The sequence below is a fragment of the Athene noctua genome, chromosome 23, assembly GCF_965140245.1.
Source record: "Athene noctua chromosome 23, bAthNoc1.hap1.1, whole genome shotgun sequence".
Taxonomy (NCBI): domain Eukaryota; kingdom Metazoa; phylum Chordata; class Aves; order Strigiformes; family Strigidae; genus Athene; species Athene noctua.
Window position 1 is genome coordinate 4,000,610 of NC_134059.1, and position 22,087 is coordinate 4,022,696.

General features: G+C 55.8%; 1 protein-coding gene across 1 annotated transcript; it reads right to left on the minus strand.

Moving 5' to 3' along the window:
* Positions 1–8,116: 8,116 nt before the first annotated feature.
* MTCH1 (mitochondrial carrier 1) lies at positions 8,117–20,093 on the minus strand. The gene is made up of 12 exons (XM_074925431.1): positions 19,890–20,093; positions 19,009–19,093; positions 17,581–17,687; positions 17,065–17,142; positions 16,699–16,756; positions 16,222–16,273; positions 15,403–15,462; positions 12,194–12,287; positions 11,784–11,831; positions 11,523–11,590; positions 10,729–10,804; positions 8,117–10,310 (listed from the first exon to the last, which is right to left on the minus strand). Exons 1-12 carry the CDS (start codon positions 20,091–20,093, stop codon positions 10,236–10,238), a joined length of 1,005 nt encoding a protein of 334 aa, XP_074781532.1. The 3' UTR covers positions 8,117–10,235.
* Between the last annotated feature and the right edge of the window lie 1,994 nt (positions 20,094–22,087).

Genomic DNA, 22,087 nt, shown 5'->3' on the forward strand with positions numbered 1-22,087 from the left:
GTACAGAGGGTGAATCAGAGCTGGGTACCTCTGGGTGTTCCCCATGGTGCATGAAGCATCAGCTCTCCCTTGGATGTGTTTCTGCAAGGATCCCATTAAACCTGTGCCCCCAAATCCATTGGAACAATTAGTGGAAAGGCTGAGGATGGAGCCCACAAAGGCCAAATTCAGTCTTCCTGCCTTTTATCCCCTCTTTCCCCACCAGAAGTGGTCACTGGAGTGCTGAAGCTGATTACATGGATGGCCCAGCATGGGGGAAGCTGGGTCTGGCCTGTGGGGACATAGAGAACAGCGTTTTCTGCAACTGGAAATCAAGTCATTTTCACCAATGCAAGTGTTGCTCTGAGGGTTGTTTTTTTTTAAAAAAAAAAAAAAAAAGGGGGGGGGAAAAAAAAAAGGAAATCACAATCCAAACTCTGCCTTGGCCAAACCTGGCCCTTTTAAGGAAAGGAAATTTCCCAGAGCCACCCTCGACAAACCTGGAGGCCCGATCCTGCTCTCAGGAATGTCAGCGTAAATCCAGCGTGGCTCTGCCAACTGCTGGGGGGTTACAGCAGCCAAATGAGGCTTGAGCCTTGGAGAAAAGCTCCTGGTCTCCCGCCTGGAGATGGAGCAGAGCTTGCACCAGAGCAGCCCCAGAGCAAACTCAGGATTCAAAGGCAATAAACAGCAGAAAGATCCAACTCCCAGTTTCAAGAATTCATCCTTTTTGCTGAGCCATGTTCTGGAAGCATGAGCCCTATTTTGCTGCGAGCTGTGTGGAATAAAACAGCTGCGTCCCTTGGCTGGATGGCTCTTCCAGGGGTGCCAGATGTTTTGCTTAGGACACGTCAGAAGTGCCTTGTTTGAGTTCAGGCTTTCTCTCCTCTCAGGCTGCCCACTGCAGAGCCCACTGGAGCTTCAGCAGGTTGGTTTTTTTATATATCCACTCTCCACCAGCTTTTCCCAGCAATAGGGATTGGGAACAAATTGGGAAAGGTCAGGTTTCACCCCAGCCCCTGTTTGTATAAATAATCTGCAGGGAGAAAACTGGACTGATGAGCAAAACACTTGTGCTGCTTTTCACTGACATTAAGGGTCTGGTTGTGAAGTGTGTGTAAACATGCTCCGCTGAAGAGGGGATCCCAACGCGTTTTGGGGGGGGGGGTCAGACCCCACAAATGACTGACTGCCCTCACTCCCCACAACACGGGAGTTTCAGCTGCCAAACCAACCGCGGGGTATTGTGAAAACCTCCCTATGGCTGTGCCAAACGGCACACCGGCGAGCGGCAAGGTTCCGAGCCAGACCCCACCATCCCGGCCCCAAATCTGGGTGCCACAAGGCCACGCAGCTTGCTGCAGGGCCGGGAAGATGCGTAACACCCAGGACAGCATCTCTGAGAAGCAAGGGGAAGGCGAGGCAATTTTGGGGATGTTCCCAGAGCATGGCCGAGACGGCCAGCGCGGGCTGGCAGGTCACAGAGGCAAGGCAGGGCCGGGGCATTCAGGTGCTTTGTGGCCAGTTCAAAGGCTTTACTGTAGGGCCATGCGTCACTCACTGAAAGAGGGCTTTTTTTCTGGAAAAGGGAGGAGGAGGGGGGAAGCTGAGTGGGGGAGAAAGAGGAGGAAAAATTTGGGCAAGGAGGAGGGGCAGCTTTCATGGCTCCCGAGCGCCTGCGAAGAGCACGGTGGCCGGGAAGGAGAACCCTGCCCTGCAAACAAGCTGCTTTTGTTGTGTCCCAAACGGGCCTAAATTAAGTTTGACAGAAAGAGGGCAGATTCACACACGCTGGGGCCAAACCCCTGGGCTCAGTTATGGCCGGGCAGACCTGGAGAGCTTCAGCACGGCAGTGCCGCATCTCGCCCGGGTACGAGGGGAGAGGCGCGAACCTCCACGAGGCAGGAGGGACTGGGCGGCCGCAAGAAGCCCCGTAAATCATCCCGATGCCTTCGCAAAGCAGATTCCTCCCAGGAGCACCCAGTTCAGTCCATTTCCAAAGCCTAAAGGCCTCCATCGCTCTGGGAAAAGCAGCCACAAGCTGCCGCCGGAGCGCTCCCTCAGTCGGCTTTGCCCGCCGGGGCCGGCAGAGCCTCCCGCCCCGTTCCTGGGCATCTCCCCAGCCCTGCCACCCACCCTGGCACGCCGTGCCAGCGTGAAAAACAAGCCAGCTTCTAAACAGTTAATGCTGACAAAACCAGACCGTTTGAGTTCCCTCCTTCCCGAATCGCTCCTGGTGTAATTCACCCCCCCAAAATGAAATAAAATTATCCTCCTCCTCTGACCTCGCCCGGGCGTCCTCCCTCCCTCCCGTCCTCCCCTCTCCCCTCTTCCACCCTTCCCGTGCCCCCACCCTGCGCTGGCACGGCCGGCCGGGAGCACGCGTGCCCGCCGGTCTGCGCGGCGCTGGGAGCTCCCACCACGCTAGCTGCGGCTGCCATGTTGAATTGCAAATCCGACATGATTCGACATATTTTTTTCCCCCCTCGGCGGTGCCCAGTGGGGAACTAAAGAAGCACCCGCGCGACACGCACCCAGCCCTGGGTGGCTCTTGGGGACGTCTCGGGCGGTGGGGCGAGGGTAGAGAGAGAAATCACCCTCCAGTCCTGCTCCAAACACTGCATGTAGTGACCTGCCTAGCTGCTATACATCCCTCTCTATAGGAGACCGATTTTAAAGTCAGATGTTTTAGCACCAAGGGCCGGAGGACTCGACGGGAAGGGGGTTTCGGGGAGAAGGCAGGTTACAGCAACAACAAAGCGACTGAGCAACTGGAGGAACAAAACGTTATTTCAAATCAAAGGCAAAAAAACCCAACCGCACGAACAAAAAAAAAAAAAAAAAAAAAAACACCACCCAAAATTAAGAGTGAGGTTCGATTTCGTACCAAGGCAGCAAGAGAGACGCACCGTGGAAGAGAGTGGTTTTGTTGTTGAGTGGTGGCTGGATTTAGCTCCGCTTATCCGGACAATCATCAGGGAAGGATCCTTTTCCGAGAAAGGCCAGTTTGAGTGAGACAGCTTTTTTTTTTCCCTTCTCTCGCTCGCTCTCTCCCCTTTCCTTCTCCTCGCAGCTCAACGCCAAGAAATGGGCGGTGCCTGGATGCCAGGCTCCATCCGAACGAGACACCCAAGGCCAACAGAGGCTGGCACAAAGGCGAGCTGGCAGGAATTCCTGCACTCGGAGCCGCGCGCCCGCGGGACAAGCCCGCCACCTCCCAAAAAATCAACCTCCGACACTGCCCGCTCCAGAAAGTTGCCCCGTTGGGCTCGAAAATGCCCCGCCAGGCTCAAGCACAGGGGAAAAAAAAGGACAAGGGAAGGGAAAAAAAAAAAAGCCAAGACCTTCCTTTGCATCGACGCAGGTTAAACAAAAGGCCTGGGGAGGTGGATTATTTTTTTCCCGCCCCCCCCGGGCTCCTTTTCGCGCCTGCCCGTCCCCCTCCTCCCTCCTCGCGCCCTCCGTCACCGGCTCCCTCGCCCGCCGCCCCAGCGTCCAAGCAGAAATGAGCCCTGGGCTCCCTCCTTCCTGGTTTTAGCACGACAGGAGGCGGCGGGTCCTTGAATAGGAACGTACACACCCAATGCGAGAGGGATCCGATGGGGGGGGAGAAAAAAAAAAGGGACAAAAAAAGATATATACAAACAACAACCCACCCGCCATGGAGGAAGGTTGGAAGCAGTCGCCACCAAGGGTGGCGGATCGGGGGTGGTTTGGGTGCCAGGGGTTATTTTTGGCCTTTTTTTTTTTTGCTGCTCTAGCACCTGGGTTGTGCCGATTGTAAAAGGGGAGTCGCGGCGGGTTGGGGAAAGGACTGGAGAGAAGGGGGGGGCAGCCGGGGTTGGTAGCGCTGCTGGGGAGATGCCAAAAAAACAAAACAAAACACGTTTTCATTTTGTCTGCACCAGCCTGGGCGCAGGCGAGTGCGGGAGAGAGGGAGGGAGAGGGAGGCACACGCCGCCAGAAAGCCGCCGCGCTCAGACGCGGGCCTGCGGCCACGTCCCTCCACAGCCGCCCCGGCAGCCGCTCCCGCTCCCTCGTCCCCCTCTCCCTGCCCACCCGGCTTCGCCTGCCAAGTCCGAGTTGGCACGGCTCCCCCGGCTGCGCCGAACAAAGCCGTCACCCATCCCCGAGCCGGCGCTGACAGTAAGCAAAGTGACAGGCGCATCTTCCGCATGTTAATCCAAACGGCGAGAAGGCGAACGAGCGGCGGAGGCCCCCCCCTTGCCATGCACGCACCCCCCCTCCCGCCGCCGGCCCGCGCACCCCACCCTTGGCACCCGCTGGCCTCGTGCGGGGATGGCGAGGCCCCCGCCGGCGGGAGCACCGAAGCCTCCCCGTCGGCGAGGTATAAATCGAGCCAAAGCCCCGCTCGGCGGGCAAACGAGGCCACTCAGCATCTGCTGTACCTGTTCCCGCTGCCTTCATCTCGCCTTGGAACCGTGACAAGAGCGCACTCGCCTCTGGTGGGCTCTCAAAGCCGCGGGTCTGTAACCCTTTGCAGGAAGTTGGCACCGATCCCAGGTAGGACTTTACTCCCCGGCTCTCGCTCTCTCCCCCCACCTCCGCCTCCCGCTCCCTCCCCTCCGCTCCCCCACCCATCCTGTCCCTTGGGCCCCTCTCGCGTCCCCCAAAACACCACCCGGCCCCCCGCTCCCCCTCCGCCGCTTGCCCGCCTCGTCGGCCGGGGGGCATGGCGGGGGGCGGCCGACCGCTGCTGGGTGCCCGCCGAGCCCCACGCGCCCGCCGCTCTTGCACACATACCCTTTAAGGATGACCTGGGCAAGACAGAGAACAACAACTTCCTGCTCCGGCTCCCTAAAACGCCTGTTTCCACGCAGGGGTTAGGCGGCGCGGCAAGACGGGGGGAGCTGGGAGGAGGTTTGGGGGTTTGTCGTCATTGAACCATGCTTTTTTTTTTTTTTTTCTTTTTTTTTGCCTTTTTCCTCTTTTTTTGCCTTTTTTCTTTTTTTTTTTTGCCTTTTTTTAAGCCTTTTTTTTTTTTTTTTGAAACGTATATTTTCACCCAGCAGCCCAAACCCAACGCAAAGGGAAAGGGGGGGAAGAGAAATCAAATGGGAAGAGAATAGCTCCAAGTCGGCAGGACAATGCACGGGAAACGGGGAGATTAGCGTAGCTCTCAAAATCCATCGCGCCCGCCCCGTTTCTGAACCGTTCGCCCCCGCGCCTCGTCTTTTTTAATTCTCCCAGCTCCTGAATTATTCCAGTCCACGAGCGGGAGGGGAGCGCACAGTCCGGAGTCCCTCGGAGCTGCCAAGAGCATTGCAAGAGGAAAGAAAGAAAGCGAGAGAGGGAGAGCCAGGCAGAGCCCTCACAATCGAGCAGCGAGAAGAGCAAGGAGAAATTAACATCCAATTAGTGCCGTGTTTAACGAGGGAGACAGAGGCGGCTGTTGTTTTATTGCCCTGTTCTTTTCAGGCGCATCTGACAGGCAGCGGGGAAGGCACCCCTGCTCCAAGTGACGTCATCATATTTTATTTTTTAATTATTTTTCTTTTCCCCCCCCCCGTCTTTCCTCCTCCAAGTTTCGCAGAGACGGTCTCGGAAACTCAGCCAGGGAAATTCGGGACTTTCTCGCATTCAAGCCGCCGGCTCCCCCCTCCGCCTCCGGCCTCCTTCCCCCCCCCCCCGCCCCAGCCACCGACACCAACCCCGGAAAAACAAACGCGCCAACCCACCCCAAAGTCTTTGTTCTTCAAAAAAAAAAAAAAAAAGGAGGGAAAAAAAAAAATAATAAACGTTGGGATCAGAGCCGGAGGGAGCCTGGAGGAGGTTTCTCCGTGTGCGCGTCCGAGTGCGTGCGTGCGTCTGTCCCCTCTCCCGTCCCTCTCCCCAGACGGCTCGCTCGCCTTGTAAAACTTTGCGGCATGTGACGCTGCTCCGGCCTCCTCTGGCAGCTTGACAAGAGCCGCGCCGCCCGGCCGCAGAGCGCAGGCGGCTTTTAAGGAAGAAACTCCATTCCTAAAGATTAGAGAATTAACACGTTTTTCAGCAAGGGACGGCGCCTCAGACAACGACCGCTGCAGCGGCGACGCGGACCCTCACCATACCAACCCGGCCAGCGGGTCGCAGCAAGGGGAGAGAAGGCAAATCAAAAAGCCAGAGAAATTTCTACCCCCTCTCCGGCTCGCTGGGCCTCCTGCTTCTCCCCTGGGACCAGGGAGGGGGGGCCGGCGCCATGCGAGCACCGAGGGAGGCGTGCAGGGGCCATGGGGAAAGGCGTCTCTGCCGCCCCGGCTGGCCTGTGCCACTGCCTCTTTCCCCCATCGGGGAGGGATAAAACACTGCCGGGTCCCCCTGACAGCACTGCCATCCCAGGAGGGGACAGGGCAGCTCAGCCTGGGGGGATTTGAGGGAGTTTCCTCCAAAAAAGGGCCCGCAGCAGGCAAGGGGGAGCGTGGAAAGCAGCTTCCCCACACTCTTCCCCTCCTCGTACAAGCCACCAGTGACGGACGAAGCCGCCACCGCCAGCGTGGCAGGTCAGGCCACCGCGCCGAGCTTTCCCGCTGTGCCCTTTGTGGCCTTTTCCCCTTGTTTCCAGCCAGGATTTCCCTTGCCCAGCAGGAATCCAGCAGGACCCAGCTCCTCTGTAACTTCCCACTTTGAGTAAAGGCCATCCCAGGGGATGGGGCCACCCCGTTCCCACTAAGGACGGGACTCTGCAGAGACAGGGGACAGGTCCAGAGCCACCACATCACCGTATCCAAGTCCCCACCCTGAGCATTTCCCAGCACCAGCTGATCCCACCTCCTCGGCAGCAGGATCTCCTCCACAAGGGTTATTATTTTATATATATATTTTTTAAAAGAAGTATTTGCCTACGTGGAGCTCGGCGCTGCAGGACAACAAGTGCAAACAGCCTTATCGAGGGTCACCGTGCTGCGGGGCACTTCCTCACGCTCAGCCACAGGACAGGGCCCCTCCATCACTGCTGGGGCTGGCGGGGAGGGACCGGCAGCCCCTGACGTTCCGCTGACCAGACACCAGGGTGGTGGGCACCGTGAAGCCATTGGGAGAGGTCTGCTTGGGTGTTTTCCTCCCGACTCAGCAGCGCGGAGCACAGCAGGGCTGGGTGGGGGGTTGGTTTGAACTGAAGGGTCTTTAGCACAGTGTCTCTGCGGGGGGAAAGGGAAGAACAATGCAAAGTCCGAGCTCAGCTGCACTTTCCCTGGGCACAAGGGTTTCACCAGCACCTCACTGCTCCCCAGACCATGCCAGACCTCAGCACCCAGGCCCTGCAGAGAGTCAGGGCAGCCCTGACCTGAGTTTCCCTCTCCTGGCTGCAGTCGCTGCCTCCCTTCTCCCCCCGGCAGCCGGGAGCAGATGAGGCCAAAGTCCCGGCAATCTCCATTTTCCACTGAGGGCTGATAAACCGCGCAGGCACCGGACGGCAGCGATCTCCACCCATCCCGGTTTTGTGCAGGAGAGAGTCAATATTTAAACCCAAGTTTGTTTCCTGAGCAGATAAGGGAGCGGCTGGGGCTGTGTGTGGGAGAAATCCCCAGCTCCATCCCAGGCACCAGACACAAACACCGCTTCATTTGTTCTCCCGGCCGCAGGTTTCACCCCAAATCCCCTCTCGTGCAGGAGCAGGGCCCCGTCCCCATCAGCTGAGCTACATGAGCACCAGCTGCAGGGCCAGGCACCCGCTAATGGGGGCAGCAATTTAAAAGAGGAGGGGGTGACCAGCTAGGGTTTGGATTATCTCCTTGTCTGCTCTTGGTGCAGACGCTGTCCCCATGGTGGGACACCCCAAATGAAGCCTGGGCCAAGAACTGGGGTTAGAAAAGGCAGGAGGTTGGGAAGTATTTAATCATCCTATGAATGGCAGCCCCTGCTTCAAGGTAAGGCAGCGTACTGAAAGCCTTAAAACCTGGTTTTCATTTAAATTGACCAAAAACTATATTCAAATGTTGTGTTTCCAGCAAAGTTTGTGAGTCCCAGTGAATGGGGCAGAAAATGGCTGGCAGGATGCTTGCTCCGGTACAGATTTAGGTAAATTCCTCAAAGGAAAGGAAATAGCACTTGTCATTGCAGTGGCTGCAGCCGGGCTGTGCACAGGGTGTAGGAGGTTTTACAGGCATGTGACCAGCAGAAGGTGGCCTTCATTTGGAGGGTGAAGGCATGTGTTCCTGAGCAGGCGTGTGTGATCTGGGAGATGCAATGCCTGGTGTTGGCGTAGGCAAGAAAGCAGCTAATGTGATAAAAGGCCGGTGGGGAAGGATCCTGCAAGCTGTGCAGGGGAGGATGGGGTGGCTGAGCCCCCCTGACGGGTCTGACAGCAGCAAAGGGTCTCCACCAGCCCTCCCAGAAGAGCTCAGGGCCAATTTTAACTCCAAATACCTGCTTTCGTGTCTACTGTTTCAGGCAGCCAAGCTGCCTCCACCCTCACTCCAGGTGCACCCAGTGCAGTTTGCTCAGCCTAAACCTGCTGAGCTTCTATGAAGGTGAGGAAGATCAGAAGGAATCTGAGATGGCAACAGCCGGTTTAGCCCCTGCTTTGGGGAAGAAACCAAAGGGAAGTGTCTGTCTTAAATTGAAACCTTCCCTGATGAGGGAGCAGAAAAAATTTTAACTTCTTGAAAAAAGAAACACCCAAGAGTTGTTTTATAGCTGTATTTTGGAGCATAGTTAAATCCTCTGAAATAATCTCTGGTGTTAAGGAACAGGGTCATGCATTATTTAACTTCTGATACTGTAACACAAACTGTATGGGAGGGAGGGAGGACAGACAGGACCGACTTCACAACACCAAAGGGAGCTGGGTGGGGACTGTTGGTCCCAGCATGTACCAGTGCTGTCCCGCGTGCCCTGGCTGGGAGGTGTGGATCAAACCTGCCTGATGGAGGAAGACCCCAGTGCGATGGCAGGTTGGGGTCTCCAGGGACCAGGATGAGATGTGACCCCAGCTGCTGCTCAAGGAACCTGCTCAAGGACTCCAAAACCTCTTCCCAAGAGGGCAGCAACACCTCTGTGCAAAAAACTGCTTTGTAGGGGAACTAAAATAGGGGCAAATCTGCCTGGCTGCTGTGACAGCACAGACCGGTGCAAAAAAACCTCTCGTCTGGGGAGCTGAGGATAAACCCTGCTCTGCTACGCAAAAGCCAGCCATGCCCCTGCATGCACGGGGAGCCCCTGACCCTGACGCTTTCTGGCCAGCTCAAGGGTTTTTTTCATTATTCCAGGGGGCAACAGACCGAGTGTCCCTCCTGCAAGGCGAACCCTTCGGTGTGTGGCTGTTACCAGGACGCTGACACGCGGCTCCGTGTCCGTCGGCGAAGCGGCGCCACTCGGGTTTGGCAGGAGCCCGGTGGGGCTCGTGGTCCTGCGGGCTGGGAGATGCTCACGGGCAGAGACAGAGACACGCTGCACCCAAACACGGGTCGGTCCAACCTGGGACCCACTGCCCCTGAGAAATGTGTAGGGGCTGCCTGCCCAGGTTACACCCAGCAGCTCTGTTGGGTGTATCCTAAATACAGCCCGTCCCGCTGCAAAACGCTTCCCCAAGCCGTTACCATCCGCCACACGCGTCCCTCCCCACGCACGCTCTCCGTGTCCAAGTCCAGCACCGCCCTGGAGCTGAGCCCTGCCAGTCTCTTTGGGACTGTGCTGTTCTTTGTAGTGTCCCTTTTTCCCTTTTCTGCTTTAATGTTCTAACTTCCCTTTCACACCCATGGGAGGTGGTGTGCTCCCTGGTGTTCAGGTACCCTCCAAACCTTAAATACAGGTCGCAGGGTTGATCTCGCCCAGGATGAGCTGCCCAAACACAAATGTTTGCCCTCTCCAGAAGAGATGAGGCAGGGCGCTGGTCAGCTGGCACAGCCTTCCCAGCAAGGTGACCTCAGATCTCTCGCTGATTCTCAGCTCAGAATGCAGCAGTCTTTTGTCCCGTCCCTGCATCTTGGAGCTGGCTCACTTAGTACCTGGGCATTTTCTGGTTTCCTGGCCTTCCCCAGTGACTCCAGAGCTACAGCCTGGACCAAAGAAACAAGACAACACCCTTCTGCTCGCTCTGCTACATGTCCCAGACGAGACAGCCATGAGGATGGAGCTTTGGTCCAGCTGGAGCCTGAAGCCAGATCTCCAGAAGCCAACTTGTTGCTGGTCTTGCTGGAGAGGAGGTGGCTTGTTCTGGCACCATGGACTTCGGATCGAAAAGAAAAAATATACATATATCGAAACAAGCTTAGGGTTTCTTGAGGAGTCCAAGTTCATCACCTCTCCCTGGTGAGGAGTCAGTCGAGGGGGAAGCAGGCAGCTGGCACGGGCGCTCTGCGGAAGAGCAGGCTGGAGCCACGGAACAGCTGCCCCTGAGGAGGAGAGAGCACAGAGGGTCAGGGCAGCCCCGCCGAGACCCGGCGGGGGAACTGCAGCAGGTTTAACAGGGACCAAGTCGTGCCCGCTGCAGGGCTGCAAGGCCTGAGCACCCCGCATTGCTACAGAGGAGAAAGTGGGGTTTCAGCCCTGTGGGTGCTGGAGTCGGGTGTTTTCCCCAGGGGTGACTGATGGAGAGGGGCAGAGCCACCTCGCTTTGTCTGCAGCGTGCTGGGTACAAGTTTGCAGGCTGCAAGCTCAGGGCATGCAATGGGCAGACCAGTACTGCCATGCCTGGTACCAGCACTGGAAGGATGGAAACAGGTCAAGGATGAGGCACTTTTTGAGCAGCACTGGAGACCTCGGAAAGGAGCAGAGGGAGCCCAAAGCCCCGCGTGCGCCCTGCTCCCTCACCTGAGCACTGAGGTACCTCCAGCAATGGATCCAGGATGTAAAAGCAGGAGCGTAGGGAGGGAGGCCGGCACGCAACCTGCATGGCAACAAGGAATAGCTGAGACGGTCTGTACAGATGTCACATTATCCAGGCAGGTAACACAAGAGCAGCAATAAGTGTAAGCGAGGACACAGAAACAGTGTCCGCACCGGGCTGAAGGCCAAATGACCAGCTCGTTATTTACAATGCAACAGATCATGTAATTTAATTACCCCTGGCGTGTACAAACAAGAAGCGTTACCTGGATACGTTAAAGAGTTCAGGGCTATAAGCTGTATCTACACCTTCAAGAGCCAGCAGACACTGATAAAACACTACCCCAGCAGCGTGGATCCAGTCCCCTTCCCGTAAGTGCGGACGCAGGCGGCTTTTTGCAGCAGTGGGATTGGGAAAGCAAGCTTGGTGCTGCTCCTGTCTGCACCCAGCACTGCATTAGGAGCTTTATTTTCCCTCATGCTGCTCCCCAGAGCCAGCACAGTCCCTTTGATCCCTTCTGCCTCCGGTCCGGTTCAGATCGGACCACACCACCGTGATACTCCCTATTTCTCTCCACTTGAGCTTTTATGCTGCTCTTGTCTGTGCCCTCTGATCTAAAATTATAAGCAACTTGGGACAGGAAACGAGCCAGCTCTGCGAGGTGCCATATAGTTTACAGTTCTGTATGAAAGCTTTACGATCGTCGGCAGAGGATTCGGACAACAAGGGTCTGGAAGAAAGGAAGGGAAAGCCTTAGATCTCAGTGTGACGGACATACCCACAGTTGTTCACTGCCATGAGATCTCCCACGAGAAGGAACGGGTACGTCAGCATGCTCACAGCAATCTGAAAGCACAGAAAAACGGTAGCCTCTCTAATGCTCACCATGCCAAAAAAAGCTATTTCCAGCGTTTTCACGTTAGAAAGTATCCTCATTTTTGGATATAAGGTACAGACCAGCCTCCGCCTCCCCAGACCACGAGCTTTCACCCCAAAGACAGCAGGAAGAAGAGAAATGACATGGCAGGTGCCTACGTACCCCCATCACGAATTTTGTGTAGCTCCGGATCACCGATGCCTGGCTGAACTGGAAAGAGAAACCAAAGGGATTATGGAGGAGGCAGATGACACCAGGCTGTCACTGACACTAGGTGACATCGCTCTGGGCCTGAGATAATGGGTGTGGGACGGGGGAAGAAGGCAGAAAGCAACAGTAGCCATGCTGCATCCCAGCTGAGAACCAGGGAAGACGTTTGCTATCAAACCCGATGCCCTCAACTGCAGCTGAAACACAGCCCCGCGCAGACACTGCATCTTTTACCCTTGTACAGTGTTTTATCCACAGCCCAGTGTCTATTTGTATTGAATGAGCCATTAACCTCCCATTAACTCTTCACAACTGCAGGTGCTCAGTACAGGCCCCCCAAACCGTCAGGCACTTCCACTCACGTTATCATCCACTGCGTAGGTGTTGATGAAGTGAGCCAAGAGGTTGCAGCACCAGAGGAAGATGACATCCCCCAGGATGTGAGGGACTAAACCACTGCAACGGCAAAAAGAGGGGTGTGAGGTGCAGAAGGGTCCCAGCGCTGCCTTCTGAGGTGCCCAGCCCTCCCTCCCTCCACCAGTGTAGGTGATTTCACCTAAATTCACCAAAATGAATCTTTACTTTGGGAGGAACTGAAAGGGAGAAGGTTTCCTGGCCTTCAAACATGGTTCTACATGTGCTGCTGCTCTGGCCCGGGGATGGTCTGGAGTAGGAAGTTTTTGGGATCTGTCGTTTGGCCACAACTCAACCAAGTCCCCTTGTTCTACCCCAAATCCCTCCTTGGCCCAACTTCTGCTCTGAAACCCAGGCGAGACACAGCTGAAGTGGTTTCTGTTAAACTCATTTTGCAGATGCTCTTCTGGATGCAGAATGAGAAGTTCATCTCTTTGTGGCATCTCCCTCCTTTAGAAATTAAAATGAGGGGGGTTGTTCCTGCAAAACCTGCTCTACTGTCAAGTGGGATTAACCGTGGGCAGCACTCTAGTCCCTCTGATTTTTTCCCAGTCCCTGCTGCCACCTGGGAGCACAGCTGCTTTGGTTTATTCCTCTCATCGACACAGGGGCCGGGGCTCCCAGCAGCACGAGTAGCCCCAGCTTCTGCAGCTAATGGCACTAAAACATCAACAAAACGTTTCAAGAGGGTTTCTCCAGTTTGTCAGCACTTCAGCAGCATCTGTTGCACCGCTGCAGGCATCGAGCGCAGGGCTTCCTGTGCAGTTGTTCCACTGCAAAAGGATCCAGGTGCGCGTTAAACCTGTGTTTCACCAGATGTGTTGACAGTTCTCTGAAAATGAGCCTGTTGAGAACCACGCAAGTGTTTGGGCTAGGAAGAGTCACTCTGTGTGCTCTGATCCAGCCTGCTTCACTTGCTTGGTGTTAGGATTTATACTTTTTGGTGACAACCTGTGTATTGTCAAGGCCTCAGCAGCTCTGGAGATGCAGCCGAGGTCTGAGGGGCTAGGCACAGCAGAAGTCTTCAACAGAAGACCCACTGGCTTAAAAGATGATACAAGAGAGCAAGAGACATAACAAAGAAATCAAAGCTCTCTGGTCCCAAAGAGTTGGGTCTGCTTTGCATTTAGCATTCAGCCTTTGTAAAAAAAATCCCTTCTCTAACTCAAAGTCTGAAGCAGACTCCCGAGTTGCTCCAGATACAACAGGGGCTTAATAAAGTCCAGAAACAGAGGGATGGGCCAGGACTGGGCCACAGCAGCAGCCACGTAAGTTAAACCTCACCCATCTGTCGACAGAGAATCGGATCGTTTGTTCCTTTTGCAATAAGGATCCCGTCCCTCTCCTCCCTCCATCATCAAAGTAACAACGGATGCTAGGCCTGAGTTTATGGAATGACTGGAGACCAGGGCTCTGAGAGAGCTGCAGAAAGGGACTAAAATACCAAATTAATTTGTGCTACAACCCTCACCCCTAGCAAGATGTCCAAGGAGATCTGGACTAGGAATATTTTTAGATGACAATTCACTAAAAGCTGAAACAGCAGCAGGCAGATGGTGAGGCCTGTGATGTAGGACGATGCAACCCAGCAGGAGAAACCCCAGTGCTGGGGAGCTGGGACAAGCCATCTCCGAGCTGACCCCGAGCAGCAGTTTTGGAGCCCAGGGAACATCTTTCAGGCCTGCTGGCAGGCGGGAGACTGCTGCAGATACGAGGGGAAGCGAGATAAGTCCATCCCCAGAAAAGTCTTTATCTCTAGCCAGGCACACATCCAGAGCAAGCACGTGCTGCTATTATTGCTGGGTGGAGGTTATAAGGCCACGAGAAATAAATGCACCACAATGATTTTAAGAGAGTGGATGTGTTTGGATTGTGTTAGGAGGGTCGAGAGCAGAACAGCACCAGTTTGGTCCTACAGATGCAGTCTGTGTTCCCCTCACGGCAGCACAATTTCCTAGCGGGGCTGTAGAACACATATAACTTCAGAGCCCTCCTGAGACATTTTGGGTTGTGTTAAATTCTTTCCTGTGAACTATTAAGTTTAATTAGGCTAACAACAGTGTTTATTTTATGTGGATGGAAGGGAATGCGGCGGCTCCTTTCACGTTATTTCCTCAGGAGGGTTGCTGGGCAGCACGCTCTGGCCGTGTCCCACGCACAAGGAACATCCCAGAGGAACCTGTATTTAACGGAGGAGACTTGAGGCTGCCCAGAGCAGCTGTGGGTTACAAAAGGAAGATGCAGTGACACTCGACTGATGGGGTCTCTGCAGACCCCCGGCCCTTTCCCTTGGGGAAAGAGAGGGTGAGACTTCCTACAACTGCTTGCTTCTTCCTGATGCATTCATGTTTCGTCTGGAGGCCCAAATTTTGTGATTGTAGAGCCAAAGGCATCAGGCCTGGTCACCCCAGCTGAAATTTCAGAGCTGACTTTACTAATTATTCACGTAATAAAGTGAGTTAGCTCCCCACCAGGAGCAGAGGCAGCAGGTGGCTATGCCTTTATGTGAAAAAAGGTAAGAAGGGTTAATTAAGGATTCGAGCAAGGTGTCCACTAGACTTCCACTTCAGTGATGCCAACAACTCGCCATGCTTTGTAGGAAGCTGGAAGCACCTTTCAGCTCCTCCTGGTCCAGGCAGTGACGCCGCTGAGCCGGGCAGCACCACGCTCCTGCCGTACAGGCAAAGCTGCTGCCAGCACAAACCACCTGCTGGTTACAAGCACCCACGGTGCTCTTCAGAGGAATGTGCTTCTTAGCTAGGCCTTGGCTTTTATTTCAACAGGAGAGCTCATTGTTGCACTTGATCTTGGTGCCTGTTGCACAAACAAATGCTTTAAATGGCCCTTCACTGAAACACAAAGAAGCGTCAAGGGAAAAAGAGAGGTAAGAAAAAGAATACCAGGTTCATTCTGGGCTCTGAAGGTTTGATTGAAGATAAGATCTAGGGCAGACTTAATGGTCAAACTGGAGCGCTGTCAAAGGCACAGATTTAATCTGTGCTCATGGGAGGGATGTGAGTGTCCCCTGGTCAGACACGGTTTCAGATGGGGAGGGGGCTCAGTGTGACTCTACCTGAGGTGGGCAGAGCGGCCAGGAGAGCTGGCAGCACCTTCACACTACAGGAGAAAGAAAGTATTAAAACAACAACTCACGTACACAAAGAATCCCAGGATCCCTTCTTCCTTAAATATCCTGCCGATGGCACTGAACACACCACTGCCAAGAAAGGAGAAGAGCTCTAAGCGTGCAGGGCCTGCTCTGTCCCTGCCCTGCGCAGCCTCCAGCGTGGTGGTGTCCCCCCAGCAGCTCCATTCTGCTCCTCAACCCCTTAAGGAGGGTCGTGTCAGCCCCCTGCCAGTCTGCAATAACGCCTGGGACAACGCTCAACTGGCTGACAGCTGTTTAAACGCTGAAGCTAGAAGAGCTCTGCTTGGCTTTGTGTGAGCGAATACACGTGCTGCCACCCCGGCACAGAGTGTGCTTTGATTAGGCTGATTGTCAGCCCAAGAACCTTCTCCTGCCTCTGGGAGCTCACGCTGGCAGGTGTGGGTTAGCTGTAATCAGGTCTTTCACGGGGCTGCACGTGTAGTTTGGCCCTGCAGAGAGGCAGGTATTACTGAAAAAGGCGTGGAAAAATCTTGTAGACTAGCAGAGCTGCAGGAACGCTTTGTATTACCTACTCTGCCTCCCTGGTGACTTCCCTTTCTATTAACACCCAAAGCAAAAAGGCAGGAGACTCACTGTGTGACCAGCAAGGTGCGTTACAGCCACCAGAATCCCCAAGGTGGAACAAAGGCACGCTGGGGACAGAGCCCAGCCTCCCCACACCTTCAACCCACCCTCTAACCAGAGCTCAGGTTCACTTTTCAGTCTCACAAACCTCCTGGGTTGCCATAGCCCCGCTGCATGGGAGCGTCCGGCGCCGCTGACTGGCGCTTCTGTGTGCCCAAACCCCTCAGAGCTGCAGCCACTCACCTGTATTTGACTTCCCGGCCCACAAACTGGACCATGCAGCGCATAGAGATCACTAGGAGGAAAGAAACACAGGGCTGAGACACAAATCCAGTTGGGGTTGCAGTGGATGTGAAGGAAAATGCAACCTGACCCTTTTGCCCTCCTTACCCCCAACTCACATCACCTCCAGCTCCTCTCCCTGGTCCTCATCTGCAAGACTCGTTAGAAACTGGTGCTCTCCCTCAGCCTGCAAGTGATGGGAAGGATTTCTGGCCCTAAACCCGATGGGATCTCTAGGACAAGCTCTTGGTTGGATGGGAGGAGAGCACCTTGCCGCTCAGCTGCGTTAGTCCCCAAAGGCCAACGAAAGCATCAGCCTCCCCTGGAAACCACTCAGACCTGCGTCTGTTCTGCGGTTTTGTGCAAAGCTGTTTCTGACAGAGAAGCACATCGAGTAAATCGGGTTTTGGGGCGATTGTCCAGGGGGACAGGACTCACCGTGCAGCGGATGTGAGACAACCCGGGACACGCACTGCATCATCATCTCATGAGATGTCTGGGAAGGGGAGAAAAAGCCACACCTGTATGAGAAGCTCCACCTGTGCAGAGGAGGTCCTTTCCCTTGGCGTGGACCCACTTTGGGTGCCTTTTTTTGAAATCTGTTCTTTGCAGTAAACCTCTATTCCTATGAAATATTTCACAGCTGGACACAAGAGTGGTACTAAATACCACTGGCTTTTTACCCAGAATTTCTCTCCAGGTAATTTCACCCACAGCCCACAGTTTAAGCTTCCTTTGCTCTCCAGGGACATCCCCAATTCGATCTCCCTGCTCGCTCATTAACGTGCAATATCCACTTCTCACCTCTTTCACCACTTTCCTAAGGGAGGTCTTCACATCATCCTTGTTAGAAACGTGCTCCATGTCCTCCAGTGGAAATGCCTGAGCAGGGAGAGAAGGAACTTATGGTCAAAACTGATGTAGGCACTGACCCACAAACCCTTGATGTCTGAGGACAGGAGGAAACCACGAGCAGTTGCACTTTAGATAGGAGGAGAAGAAAAACGGGCAAGAAGGAACATAGAAGAAGGAAGGATGGAAAGTAAAACAGGGGAAAAGAGGGGTCACGGAACTGCTTACAGAAGATAAAATGCAAGTGGTTGTTCAAATTAAATTTAAATTATTTTTAAAATGAGTTTTAGGGATATGGGCACTGTTCTCCTGTCCTGGAGGACTATACAAAGCCCTCAGGGGATGGAGAGGGATGGGTGCTTTACTCCTCCCCGGGGCTGGGTGAGGCACACGCAGGCTCCCTGGCTCCCCGCAGTAGCACCGGCCGACCCAACAAGCTGACTGATGGAGAGAGAAGCCGATCTTTACCTTCTTCACACTCCCCCTGGTGATGGTTGATAAAGTGCTTGAGATGAGGCGAGGAGTAAGACCGCGGAAGAGGCCTCTTTTCCCATCCACTTCCACGATGTGTCTGGCTGGGTAAGAAAACACCAGGCTGCTGTCAGTCGGGAACAGGCCGGCTCCCGGAGAGCTCCCCAAACACTGCACCAGAGCTCAGCACCGCTCCCACCCCAAGAGATTTGTTAGGACATAAATTTCATACAGGACGCAAAGAATCCTTAAGTATTCCCTGCCACATCTGTCTAATCTGGAAGGATAGCTCCGGTATTTTGGGCTGCTTTTCATCTTTTGATTGTTTTGCTCACCTGAAAGGGCTACGAGGCAGTTCGGACTGAACCAGGGTGAGGGATCATCTCGGCTGTTGTGTGGTGTCACCTCCTCCCTCCGCCCCAGGGGTTGGACTCAGGGTTAATGTGGATCTCACAAACCCAGATTCAGTTCCTGTCCCACCACCTTCTCCCAGGGAAACCCCCTCAGGTCTCCAGCCAAAAAAAAAAAAGCCAACGGATCCAATTTCTCCCTGATATAAGAAGGTGGTATACAACCCACTATGTGTTTGTGGGTACCAGCTGCTCCTGTCCCCCTGTCCTCTCCCATCCCAAGCGAAGCCAGGAAGGCTCTGCACATTTCCATCACGCAGCACTGTACATCTATTGGAAAAATGCATCTTCCAAAGGGCAGCACCGGAGCGTTTCCAGCCCCGGGTGTCCCAGGATGGGTTTGCAATGCTTTCACACTGCTCCTACACTGGGTCCCCCCAGCCCACGACAACTGCTGTTGGGTTTGGGGATCGGCCCAACTCGGCTTTCAGGACAGTGTGCTCCCCTTCCCTGCAGCAAACCCGCTGTGAAAGCAACCCCCAAGGTCACAGCGTATTCACCCGCCTCCACCTGCTGCTCCACCAGCAAAGAGAGAAAAATAGTTGGGTTTTTTTCCTTCATAAACATATTACCTTCCCTTTTCATGGTATTTCTGTCCCATTAGGGCTCCATCTACAACACAAATGAGCAGGGCAGGGAGCCAAGTTATTGCAGGGGTGTTTTGTAGCAAAGAAAGGCACTTTGCTACCTCTAACACATGTCAAACCCTCCACTAACAAACCTGCACCACCTAAACCCCCACCACCCCCACCGCTACGGTGCAAACCCAGAGCAACGTGCCACAGGAAGGGGACGCAGCACCAATGCGGGGGCCCCCACCTCCTTGTCCTCACCAACAGGTAGGTAAATCGGGCAGCCTTGCAACTAGTTGTAGTGGTTTATGTCTCCCTGCAGTCTCGGGATGATCCCAAGGGGATGTGGGGGTGCTGCTGGAGGTTGGTTCCATCTACCTGGCAGCTCTCAGCCCCGTTTTTGGGGCAGGACCTCGTGCCAGCAGGGAGGGACGTTCGCTCACCGTAGGTGAAGAAGCCGGGCAGGTACAGGACTTTCCTTCCCAGCACATTTCTTCCAACAGTCGGAGGTAGTGGCTCATGCCCAACCTGGGAGAAAAACCCCGTGAGCAGGTCCCTGCCCCTGTCCCGGTGCTCCCGAAACCTCTGGGACATGCAGCCTCAATCCAGGGGCTGCCCAAGGGCCATGTTCCCCCCATCACCCTCAGATACACGGGGGTGTCGTGACACGGGCAGTCCCTTCCCTATCATACGGGGTCCACAGGGTACCGGGGGTCCCCATTACAGAGGGGCTCTCAGAATACCCATTATACAGGGGTTTCTCACCCCCCTTATATAGGAGCCCCCATTGCAGAGAGAATCCTCATCCTCCCCCATTTTTACAGGGGTCCCCAATCCTATGTGTGTCCCCAGTCCTTGTCACAGGAGGGGTCCCAACGCCCCCGCTATAAGGGAGTCCCCACTCTATAGGGATCCTCATCCCTCCATTATATAGGGCTTCCTATAGGGGGTCCCCATTGCAGAAGGTATCCCCATCCTCCAGTTACAGAGGCTTCCCCATTTTATAGCTGCCTTCATCCTCCCAGTCATACAGGAACCCCCATTCCACAGGATGACCTCATCCCCGGTATATACGGGGGGTCCCGTTGCACGGGGGTCCTCACTGCCTCCTTCTATAGGGGTGTCCCCCGTTATACAGGTGCCCCCATTGTGTCACGATATAAAGGGTGACGGGAGCTGTATATATAGTGATCCCCAGCGCACGGAGCTCTCTATAGGGGCACTATATGGGGGTCCCGATCCCCCGTTATATATGGGCTCCGCGTGTCCCCGCTCCGTGCCCCCCTCTCCGCGACACCCCCCCCCTCCACCGGCGGCCCCGGACCTGGACGAGCAGCTTGACGTAGAGCAGCGGGTGGCTGGCGGCGGCGAGCCCCGCTCCCAGCACCACGAACAGCCCCTCGGCGCCCTCGGCTCGGGCCCCCTCCGGGGCCGCCGCCTCCCCCGGGGCCGCCGCCGCCGCCCACCCCGCGGCACCGCCAGGGGGCGCCCGCCCTGCCGGGGGCAGCAGCGGCGTCGCCGCCGCCATGGCCGCCGCCAGCACCGCGCCTGCGCAGCCCCGCCCCGTGCGACCCTGCGTCACCGCCCCGTGCGTCGCTGCGTCACCGCCCCGTGCGTCCCTACGTCACCGCGCCGGGCGGGGTGGGCGGAACCATTGCGTGAAGGACGCGGGGGGCGCGGGCGGAGCCATTGCGGGAGCGGGGTTGGAGCGACGGTGTGAGGGAGGGGACGGGGCGGCCCGGGCAGGGCTCGGCGCGGGGCGGAGGCGGCCGGGCGAGGGCCGCGACAGGGAACGGGGGAGGCAGCGAGGCCGCGGGGCCCTGGGGAGATGCGGCGTGGGGGGGCAGTGCCCTGTGCTCTCCGCAGAGGTTGGCTCCAGCAGGACGCGCTCGAGGAGCTCCCCTGGGGGGCCTGCAGCCCTCCCGCACAGCCAGGCCCTTCTGGCCTGCTCTCGGCCCCCCGTGGCAGCGGGACTGTTCAGACTGTTCATACGAGGAGCGGCTGGGGGAACTGGGGGGTTCAGTCTGGAGAAGAGGAGGCTGAGGGGAGACCTCCTGGCCCTCTGCAACTCCCTGCCAGGAGGGGGCAGAGAGGGGGGATGAGTCTCTGGAGCCAAGGACCCAGCGCCAGGCCCCGAGGGAATGGCCTCAAGCTGCCCAGGGCAGGGTCAGGCTGGCTCTGAGGAAGGATTTCTGTGCAGAAGGGGCTGTTGGGCGTTGGAATGGGCTGCCCAGGGCAGGGGGGAGTCCCCGGGATCCCTGGGGGGGTTGAAGAGTCGGGCTGAGCCAGCGCTGAGGGATCTGGGGGAGTTGGGAACGGTCAGGGTGAGGTTCATGGTGGCACTGGAGGAGCTTCAAGGGCTTTTCCAACCTGGATCATTCTAGGATTCTGTGACTCGTTGCACAGCCTGCAAGGGCCACCTGGGCTCAGCGCGTGGTGGGACACAGCCCACCCCATTGCAGCAGGTCAGGCCTCTTGCCCATCCCCGCCACTGCTCTGGGCTTGGTTATGCCGTCAGTTTGGGACCCATGGCAAGGTCCCCCCCAAACAGCCAATTCCCAGTGTTTTCACAGTGTTTCTCCTACTTGCAACCTGCTGCGCTTCCTCTTTCCTTTTGAGGCCAACCCAGAGACAAGCTCTCCTGCCACAGAAAGGAGGAGAGCAGATGGTCTTTGCCTTGTGCAAATCCTTGTCCCCAGAGAACATCCTGGGTCCCAGAAACACCTCAAAGCAAAGAGGGGGAGAGAAGAAGGAGCTGCAGCCATCAGCAGCCACCCTTGCAGCAACTTTACACCCAGGACCCGCTCCCAGCTGGTGCAGCCAGTGCCATGGAGGGAGAGGCTGATAGCCAACGGAGTGTGTTGAACCTGGTGGCTGTGTTTGAAGAGAACTGGTAAGGAGGGAGGGTCCTGGGCGCTGTGGGTGTGTTAGGTCTCCACGTGGCGTCAGTTTTGGAAGGAAGAAACCCACCATGGAGGTGGTTTGGAGGCTGCGGAGAAGCTGACTAGGTGATTTGCTGTTCTTTAGCACTTGGATCTGCCCTGGTGTCTTCCTCCTGATGCGGGTCACGGGCAGAAATCTGAAAACCTCGGTGGGATGTGACAGACTTTGCTTGAGGTTTCAGCCCCTAGCTCACGGTTAGGTTGTGGCATGCTTGTTTCCCCTGCACTCAGCACCTTTGCAGTCAGCCTGGCTGGTGAATGCTTCTTCCCCTGTTGCTGGGGAAAAAGGATTTTGGTTTACAAATATGTAGGCAGAGGTCTTCACTGGGAATTAACCACTTGAGAGTCTGGAAGGATCCGAGCCTCCAGCACCAGTCTCAGACTATCCAGCTGTTTGCAGCAATGTGGTTTCTAGGAAAGGGAAGAGAAAGCATCACATTAAGAGGGAGAGCAAGTTCTTTTTGGGCTACATGGCAGCCCTGTAAAACAGTGCCTTCACTTGGAGTGTGAGCTGGGACCCTCAGACAAGTGTGTGCCAGGGTCGGAGCAAGGGGATTTGCCTTGCCTCTGGGGTAGAAGT

Bases quoted from the DNA above. Each gene is read 5' to 3' on its own strand.
- MTCH1 (XM_074925431.1), bottom strand. From the start codon at position 20,093: ATGGCGGCGGCGACGCCGCTGCTGCCCCCGGCAGGGCGGGCGCCCCCT. The intron at 19,094-19,889 runs GTCCGGGGCCGC...TTTTTCTCCCAG, and splicing joins ACGTCAAGCTGCTCGTCCAG to GTTGGGCATGAGCCACTACC. The intron at 15,463-16,221 runs GTGAGTGGCTGC...CTTTCTTGGCAG, and splicing joins GGCCGGGAAGTCAAATACAG to TGGTGTGTTCAGTGCCATCG.